This window comes from Octopus sinensis, linkage group LG9, assembly GCF_006345805.1.
Source record: "Octopus sinensis linkage group LG9, ASM634580v1, whole genome shotgun sequence".
NCBI classification, from domain to species: domain Eukaryota; kingdom Metazoa; phylum Mollusca; class Cephalopoda; order Octopoda; family Octopodidae; genus Octopus; species Octopus sinensis.
Window position 1 is genome coordinate 14,549,806 of NC_043005.1, and position 10,000 is coordinate 14,559,805.

Genomic DNA, 10,000 nt, shown 5'->3' on the forward strand with positions numbered 1-10,000 from the left:
ATTTTATGGGTTGCGAGTACATTTTTTTAGATGTGGGTGTTCTTGTATATAACTGTAGGATGTTCTTGTATATAACTGTGTAAGCTTCTGCATTTCTTGGATTGTTTGTTGAGAGATATGGGAGACTATTTAATGTACCATAAGTATGTTTCGGTTTTCGTAAGTCTTGGGTAGCAATTGTGAATGTATATATGTATTTTAATACTTTTGTGACAACCAGTACTTAACAGAACAAAGCTTATACAAAGTTTTACATTTTACTTTTGACAATCTTTTTCTAAAAAGTGAAACCGGTCGAGTGAATAAACATCTTTAAACTTGCATTTTCAAACCTTCTTTCATATATATATACGTTGGGGAAGCTGCTGATGTTGTTGCTGCTATAAGGGTCGGCCAGACGACTCCTTTAGTTTCGAGTGGTCTCCCACTGGGCATCTGTTATGGTCCCTGCATGGGCATCCTGCTTCCGCTCGTGGTCTAGGGGTGGACAGATATTATGTTTTATTATAAGATGATGTTATGTGAGATACGTCCATTCATCTGGACAATGTCTCGGGAACAATCAACTTTACTCAGTCGTTAGGGCTTCAAACTTAACACTAAGCACCAACAAAACACTCATTTGTAATACAACCGAAAAAAGAAGCCTCAATAAAGTCGTTTGAACTGTTAGATATAATAACCAGATTTTCCTCATATTTCATCCTACACTCTTAAAAGAGAACGGAATATTTCATTATAGTGACTAGATTCCGCTAAAAACACGAGATTGTAATGGCTGGAATCACTATGATCATTGATTTGTTCGATCAGAGTTGATCTGAGTTTAAACAACAGAAACAATAACAACTCATGTGTTACACAGCGCCACCACTTCTCTAAAACTGTGAATTGTATCTACTTACAGCACCTACTTATAGTACAGATCCGACCGAGTTGGAATATTATAGACTCCTGTAAATAACTGCCTTGTGCTAATGAAATAAATTTATATTAAAAATAAAATCTTCTTCCTTGGTCGTTCGTTTAAGAATTTAATTCATGATGGTGTCAAATATTTTTTCATCTCCTTTGTAGTCCAAAATGTGGTACATTTCAATCGGCATCTCTTCATGTCACATGACTATGGGCTTTGGTGATCATGGCCCTCCACTTTCTTCTGCCTCACACACAACCTAGAAAGTTTAGGTTGGACTTTCTGTAGCCGGTTGGCAAAGCCATCGAGTATCGTCTCCTTTCCTCACCCTGCCTTTTCTTCCTTTCAGTTTTCTAATTGTCACAGAATGTTCAAAAATGTATCTTCTCAAATGATCTCTTATTATAAAAGGCAGATTTTATCTGCCTCCCTTTGTCAGTTATAGAAATCTACAATATAGGATTTCTTCAATTACAATTTACCTAGCATTTTTAAGAGTAGAATGCATCGGGTTTTGCCAGGTCCGGTTTTTAAAATTTCAACCCCAATTAAGCAAAATTTACAGAAAACTCACATTCTGGTGTGTATGTCAAATGCTTTTCTTAATGTGGTTTACACCACACGCAAACGCACACACACAGTGTGCAACGAATAAAATGAAAGTAATTGGAAGAGAGTAAATAGCGACAGAGTGATTTGAGGAAGACTAAACTGAAAGTATTTAAACCACTACTCAAAAAATAAAAAAAACACAGCAAACAGAAACAAATAAATACATAACGATTTACTTCTCACACAATTTCTTCAATTAGAGTTTACCTAAAATTTTTCAAAGTACTCCATTCGGTCATGCCATAATATATTTCTTTCAATTTCACCCCCAATTAAGACAAAATTCGAGAAAACTCAATATTTTAACATTTCACTCCGAAAGCATTGATGTACATGTGTGCGTGCGTGAGTGTGTGTGTGTGTGTGTTTGATGGGTTGTGCGACACAGAAAGTGTGGTGTGTAAGTGAAGTGCTTTTGTTAGTGTGTGTAAAGAGACAGAGAGAGTGAAAGACAGAAATAATTGAACTTTTTTTATTCACTTTTTGTCGTGAGTGACTGAGAGAGAAAAGAGAGAGAGAGAGAGGTTATGTATGTATATATGTATGTATGGCTTCAGTGACACACACACACACAAAAACACATACCTACGTACACCTAAAGCACGCACACACACACACACACAAGCGGAGCGCGAACTTCAAAATTTTGGTAGTATTAATTTGCGAGCGTACTTCTAAGCGCGCATAATTGAAAGTTTTCACTATGATATCATCACGTGCGAAAAAATTCGAAGGGTTTTGAACAATTGAGATACAGATGTCACGCCTGTATTGAAACCATTGCTAAGCTGCCGTAATTGCTTAATTAAGACTTTGTTTAAATTGAAAGGGGCAAATATGTGACGAGGTTGAAAAAAAATACCCCAGAAAAAAAAAATGTACTGCTGGTATTTATATAATTCACTACTATTTTGCTACAATGTCATGAAAAAGAAAAAATTTAGGTATGTAAATCGAATTCGCCACCCCCTTTTCCCCGTTCGCGTTTGTGTAAAAAAAATTATTATTTAAGTTTTAAAAATTATTTACTTTGTTCAAAAAATATTAATATTAATTAATTTTCAAGAATTATTTAATTTTATTCTGTAAAATAGTAATTAATTCATTTATCTGTAAATCCGCGAGGTTGTTACCCAGGCACCTAGAATGGTAACCTTCAACTAACACTATCTCCTCCGAGACCCTGCGGCGCAAGTTGACCAAAATTGAGAGTATGGTAGAAGAAGGGTTGCTCTTCCTTCCGTAGAACATAAAATTCAAATCGGACCATGTTAACACCAAAAATTATTTACATCAAAAAGATGCTTTTTCTATGAAAATCCCTATTTTTTACGATATTTTCACTGCTGTGTCGCCACTTTTCGGTGTATTTCGACCAGAAAAATGTTCACAAAATTTTTACTTTTCAAAATTACAATTCCAGCGGGTCGAAACAAACCCGAGCAACGCCGAGCGATACTGCTAGTATCCAATAAAGTAAAGCTGCTGTTTCTTTTTGTCGTTAAAAAGTCTTTTTGCGGTTTCTGTTCATCTAAGAGATTTAAATTACAGAAATTTCCCGGTTTAATAAGAATCAGTTGTTCACAATCAATAACTGATAATCAACAGTTCTACATGAATAGTTGTCAACCAATATAATCCTACCAATAAGTCATGATCGATAGTCTCAATAAATAATTTTCAATTGATAAGTTACAATCAATATTTGCCAACAAATAGTAATATATCAGCGGTTTTCATTGAATATGACCCAATCAGAAAGACTCACCCAGTCAGAAGTGATGTAAAGTATTTCTCAACTCAATAGTTTCTAGTCAATAGTCGTTAACCAAAATTGTTCAAGCAACAAATTCCAACCATAAGACATTGTCAATAAGTCACAAAATTTAAATTTGCAGGGTAGATATTTTGAATTCATGGGTTTACGCTATTATCTACGTAAACAGATACACAACGGAGAAAATTTTTACAAATCGTTCAGCTTTGAAGCCACTTAAGCATAATAAAATGATGCGATGTCAAATAGTATTTGAAAAATCGTTGCAGATTTGGCTTTCCGGAAGCTTACATTTTATTTTATTGTCATCATCTTTGTATATATATTATCCGAAATGTATGGTTTTAAATATCCATCACTGCTGATCTTACCAATCGGTTTCGCGTAAAGAATACAATGGAATGTTAAGTAACAATCCGATTATATAACTTTACGCACATAAGAGTTAGCCGATATGGAAGGGAATATGGCGACTGTGCTCTATTGTCGGAGGTGAATTGGCACAACCGGTCAGCAGCTGCTGTGAAAAAAGGTTGTGAAACAAAATAGGGCCAGGGGATTAGGTTAAGTATGCTGTGGAGCCGGTAAGAGTTATCTTGAAGTGGGGGAAGGTGTGTAGTATTAATTTGGTGCTGCTGTGGGGGTTATATGTATAGTGGTGTCATATGCATAATCTTTTCTGTGGGTTAGGTATATATAGCTGTGTTCGTTGATCTGTTTTCTTTCTGTAAAGGATAAAGTCGTGGGAGGGTATGTTAGCGGGTGGTGTGTAATGTGTGTGGGAAGCGCTTGAGTAATTGTGGAGGTACAGTTTGTGTGCAGAGGATTATGTTGGGGAGGAAACAGTCTATTTTGTGGGGTGTCCGCCTTTTAGGGGGGTGCGTGAATGTGCATGGGTGCATTGGTGCGCGCCTTGGTCAAACTCTTTTTGTCGGACCCGCGGGGATTGGTGGAAGGTCGTTGAAGGAGGGTCGAGGCAGAGAACCTGTGGTTGCAGTCATGGCGGGGTGTGCAGGTACGATAGGATGTACTTCCTTTCATGCAGGCAAGGATTAAACACCTCACTCCTGCTATTCAGGTTGACATCTGGGCGTTGAGTACCTTTTAAAATTTCTCTCTTCTCAGCCAGACATAATCTGCAGTTCCTGCTGCTATTGAAGTACGGTTTGCATTTTCTAGGAGCTTCCACTTCATGCTGTACTTCGTGGCGCTTTCTTTCAAATCCCAGACGTGCTTGGTTAGAGTTGTAGCATTACGTCTCTCTGGGATGTTGAAAAAGGACTTGTGGTTATTAAAGCGGAGGGGCCTTCCGTTGCACCCACATACTTCCGCACGTATGCATTATGTGGATGATATTTTCAACCGAGACGTTACAACCGTATCTGATTCTTCAAGTGCTTCAATTCTGTGTATGTACATATACTTACTAGATTGCTGACATGTACCAATGGTTTCTCCATTGTGGTGATGCGCCATTTTCTATCATTAATAAAAAAAAATATTGGCATTTTTGATGACACGGGTATGCTAGTATAATATATTAATCAGTAAAACCATTTCGAAAAAAAAATTCTGGTGTTCACATCAAACGACCTTTTGTTGCTGGTGTTGTTGCTGATTATCTCCTCCCTTCGTCATGCTCATTCGAGCCGACCTATATTAACCAAAACTGTTCCTATCATGAAAATTTCGCCATGAAATGATTAGTAAACCTAGACTATATCATGAAATGTTCTATTTTTAGCGATAAGAAATCGTTGAGGCATATTTAGATGTCATTCTAGCAGGTCAAACGAGCGTACAGAGATTTATCTACTGTGTCTTCAAATGTTTAGTTTGTTCGGTGTAGTGGATTAAAAATCTATCATGACCGCCTCAAACAAGTGTCAAGGAAGCTTTACATTATCATAAAATATATTCTAGAAACCAGTTTAACAACTTTCTGCTTGAATTATTAACAAGTTCTAAAACAGCAAATTTAGAAGTTTATTTTATTTTCATTAAAATTATTCAAGAGAAAAAGTTTGTTTGACACTCTCACAATCTATATTTATATGGCTTTTATTTAGATAGGTAAGTCGTTCGTAAAATATGGGTATGGTGGGAATTCCCGCCAGTTAAGTTTCTGGGTGTGGAATAAATGAACAATGTGATTAGATGAGTAAGTAGTTAGGTCAAGTATGGAACTAGTTCAGTGGAGAACAATTCGTTCCTGTGGCCAAAAGAATAAAAACAGTATGAAGTGCAGCAACGTTATTTTGACTTAAGTTGCTTTCCTTGAATAAATGAAGACTAGTGGCCAAGTTTAGAAGCTTTCGGACAACCGATTCAAGTTTTGGATAATCAACCCCCTTCGCCATTACTGTGTTGTATCAATAAACAATAACACTAAACAGGCCACTTCTTTAGACTGCAAACAAATGCCACATGGGTTGTATTGTTCATTGTTGTTTCATTATCTTGTAGTGCTGAGTTCAACTTCTCCGTGTGTATTACCAAAAGCGATGTTATGAGATTTGTTGGCCTATTTATATATATATTAATTCACTAGTATGTTTGACCATGAACCTGACAATTTCAGATATGTGGCTCAGCGATTTTGCAATTTAGATAAGTTTAAGACATTTTCTTCGTATATTGGTTTAACTTCCACTATCCAAAGTTACCATTCTATTTATTGGAGATTTATAATTTTCCTTCACAATGAAATTCTGTTCCTATGATATAACTTCTCCCGGTTGTAACTCAAAAGCTTCCATATGCTCTAAGAAAAGACATAAATGTTACATCGTCCTATCCTATGTTCCTGCATCGGGCAAAAATGACAAAACTTTTGCATTTAGTTAAAAACTAAATCAATAAAATCCCAACGTTGTTCATGATAAAACTGAGTTATAATACAAACGTAAGTGCTTTGGGTCTAAACGAAGTAAAAAAAAAACCAATAATTTTTTAGATTTCAGTGAGAATAGGAGTGGCAGTGCCCGTAAACGTTTTGCAAGGTTTTCGACTCGAGGCTATCATCAGATCAAAGACTGGGTCCGAATGTTGGCAACAGAGTGGACTCTGCTACATGCAGTCAGGTGCTAGTTGGTGACTGTGGGGTTAAACGAGGCGACTTTATTAAGTCTGCTTGTCATAAACAGATACAGTAACTCCGACAAATTTCTTCGGTTCTGTTTTTCCAATCTCACTGACAGGGCATGGGTCAAACCGAGGTTATGTATCTTGTAGGCACTCGCTCGATTTGCTGCGTAGAGAGAAATAGATTCCGGACCCACACGATAACAAAGTTCTTAAACACAGGCCATGTCTGTGTCTGTTTCTTTTGATTGAACATTATGTGTTATTGCCTTAAAAGTGGTAACTAAAGCAATTTCTAGTTCCACTGGCGTTAAGCAGATAGTAGAAATACAGTCCACCGAATAGATTTTCAATTTGTCAAAAGACAGCATTTCCAGTCAGTGGATTGAGACCGGAACGCAAGCTAAGAAGCTCACAAGTATCCTGAGATAATGAAACCAGTACTACAAGGTAACAAACCTAGCATTGCATAGTAACAAGCTGCGAGACAATGAATCCAGTAGTGTAGGTTAACCAACCCACTGTTGCAAAATAACGACCTCCAGTATTGCAAGGTATTGTTAGGCAATGAGTCCAGCATTGCAAGATAACGAAGCCAGTACAAAAACTGCTTCTGAAAAATGACAGATTATAACTGAAAATCCAAACTCAGTACAGTCAGATAACGAAACCGACACTGCAAGTATTAACAAATAGGACAGTGTAACCACCACTCAGTGTGTTAATATCACTGCATGGACTAAGGCGGCGAGCTGGCAGAAACGTTAGCACGCCGGGTGAAATGCGTAGCCGTATTTCGTCTGCCGTTACGTTCTGAGTTCAAATTCCGCCGAGGTCGACTTTGCCTTTCATCCTTTCGGGGTCGATTAAATAAGTACAAGTTACGCACTGGGGTCGATATAATCGACTTTATCCGTTTGTCTGTCGTTGTTTGTGCTCTCTGTGGGTAGTAAAGAAATAGGTATTTCGTCTGCCGTTACGTTCTGAGTTCAAATTCCGCCGAGGTCGACTTTGCTTTTCAACCTTTCGGGGTCGATAAATTAAGTACCAGTTACGCACTGGGGTCGATATAATCGACTAAATCCGTTTGTCTGTCGTTGTTTGTCCACTCTGTGTTTAGCCCCTGTGGGTAATAAAGAAATAGGTATTTCGTCTGTCTTTACGATCTGAGTTCAAATTTCGCCGAGATCGACTTTGTCTTTCATCCTCTCGGGGTCGATAAATTAAGTACCAGTTACGCACTGGGGTCGATATAATCGACTAAATCCGTTTGTCTGTCGTTGTTTGTCCACTCTGTGTTTAGCCCCTGTGGGTAATAAAGAAATAGGTATTTCGTCTGTCTTTACGATCTGAGTTCAAATTTCGCCGAGATCGACTTTGTCTTTCATCCTCTCGGGGTCGATAAATTAAGTACCAGTTACGCACTGGGGTCGATATAATCGACTAAATCCGTTTGTCTGTCGTTGTTTGTCCACTCTGTGTTTAACCCCTGTGGGTAATAAAGGAATAGGTATTTCGTCTGTCTTTACGATCTGAGTTCAAATTTCGCCGAGATCGACTTTGTCTTTCATCCTCTCGGGGCCGATAAATTAAGTGCCGGTTGCGTACTGAGGTCGATCTAATCGACTGGCCCTCTCTCCCAAAATTTCGGGCCTTGTGCCTAGAGTAGAAAAGAATATCACTGCATGGTCTGTGCCTGTGAAGGACAAACAACAGTAATAAGGAAAACAAAAGCAGACTTACCTAAATTACATTCCGCCGTACGACACTCTTTACTGCCAAGCAGAAGCACGCTACTCTGACCGACAAAAGTCTTCATCAACTTCGCCATTTTTTTCTGAAATGGTTCCATCTTCAAAAGGATGTCGGGATCTGAAGAAGAAATACGTACAAATATATTGAAGTTTAATCATTTTTATTAAAGATTTGTCATATTGTCTTATTAGTCCTTTATGTTTGGTTTAGGACAATCTTTATATATAAAAGTGAGGTTGTGTGCTGTCTGTCTCCTACGATTTAGATTCCTAACTACTCCCACATTTTGCGGTGCAGTTTAACCAAAACCGGGTATCTTATAGTCGTGATTCATATCGAGCCCTTCTGGGTATTAGCGCGCGTCTACGATGAGTCTACGATTTAAAAAAAAATTTACCATCATTTTTTTCCCATTTTAATGCATTTTTTGCTATTATATAAGGGAAGTAACTCTCTAAAAATGTCTACGATGAGTCAACGATTTAAAAAAAATTTACCATAATTTTTTTCCATTTTAATGCATTTTTTGCTATTTTTTGGCTATAACTCTCTAAAAATGCTTATATAGTTATTTCCCTTACAAACCCGAGCAACGCCGGGCGATAGTGCTAGTAACTTATATAAATTCATTAGTTTGACGTTTCGACACTTTCCCAATCTCTCTCTCTCTCTTTCTCTCTCTCACACATACTCTCTCCCTTTCTTTCTTTCTCTCCTGCTCTCTGTATCGTTCTTTTTCTCTTTTCTTGCCGTTTTATTTACATAAGTTCCAGTTTACTCTCACTGTTGTTTTTCTGCTTTTCTTTTTAATTTGACCCCAAAATGAGCCGGTATCCGTGTCATTCCATCGGAACTAGATATTCCTTGTTTTATAGCATCAAAACACATGAAAAATATAACATGCAGTACATTACACGACCAAAAATATAAGAGATTCATTTTTTTTTTTGAAATAAAGTACTAATTTTTATTTTTTTTAAATAAAGTACTAATCAGGAAATATGAAAAATCTTTAATAAAAATGTTAAATTTCAACTTAGTTTTTTGTGTCTTAAAATAAGACGTTTCAAAGAGAAGCTAGCGCGTTGTTCCTTATACATACATACATACATACATACATACATACATACATACATACATACGTACGTACGTGCATACACACATACATACGTACATACATACATACATACATACATGCATTCATACATACATACATACATACATACATACATACATACATACATATACATACATACATACATACGTACGTACGTACATATATATACTTACATAAATACATATATGTATGTATATAAATTTATATATACATAAATTTTATGCGTATACGCGTATATTTATGTATGTATAAGTGTGTGTGTATATGTATATATATATATATATATATATATATATTATATATATATATAGTTAATCCAAACAAGAAAACACAAAAAAGAAAACACAAAAAAACAAAAAAAAACACAGCAACGCGAGGACGTGGAACAAATAAAGTATTATTGGACGCTCAGGAAAGAAGGGAAGAAGGAGGGTTTAACGTTTCGAGCGGAGCTCTTCGTCGGAAACATAGGAGAAGGAAAGATCCCGAGAAGGGAAGACAGAGGAAAAAAATCGGCAGCGGTACTCACATATATATATATATATATATATATATAGTTCAAATTTAGCTGTAGGAACAACAAGCAAGTGTATTAGCTTGACGCTCGGGAAAAATAGATACGTCTTTTACGTTTCGAGCCTACGCTCTTCGACAGAAAGGAATAAGAGGAAATAAATACAGAATGAAAATAACGTGTTGAGTTCACTGGTCCAAAATATATTTATACATATACATATAT

The 10,000-nt window shown here is 36.7% G+C and overlaps 1 protein-coding gene across 1 annotated transcript in view; it reads right to left on the bottom strand.

Moving 5' to 3' along the window:
* The window catches only part of LOC115215794 (5'-nucleotidase-like), a 63,504-nt gene that overhangs the window by 25,908 nt on the left and 27,596 nt on the right, over positions 1-10,000 (bottom strand). The window contains exon 6 of the mRNA XM_029785094.2: positions 8,133-8,261. Within this exon, the coding sequence (XP_029640954.1) occupies positions 8,133-8,261 (129 nt within the window). The remainder of the gene's footprint in view (positions 1-8,132; positions 8,262-10,000) is intronic.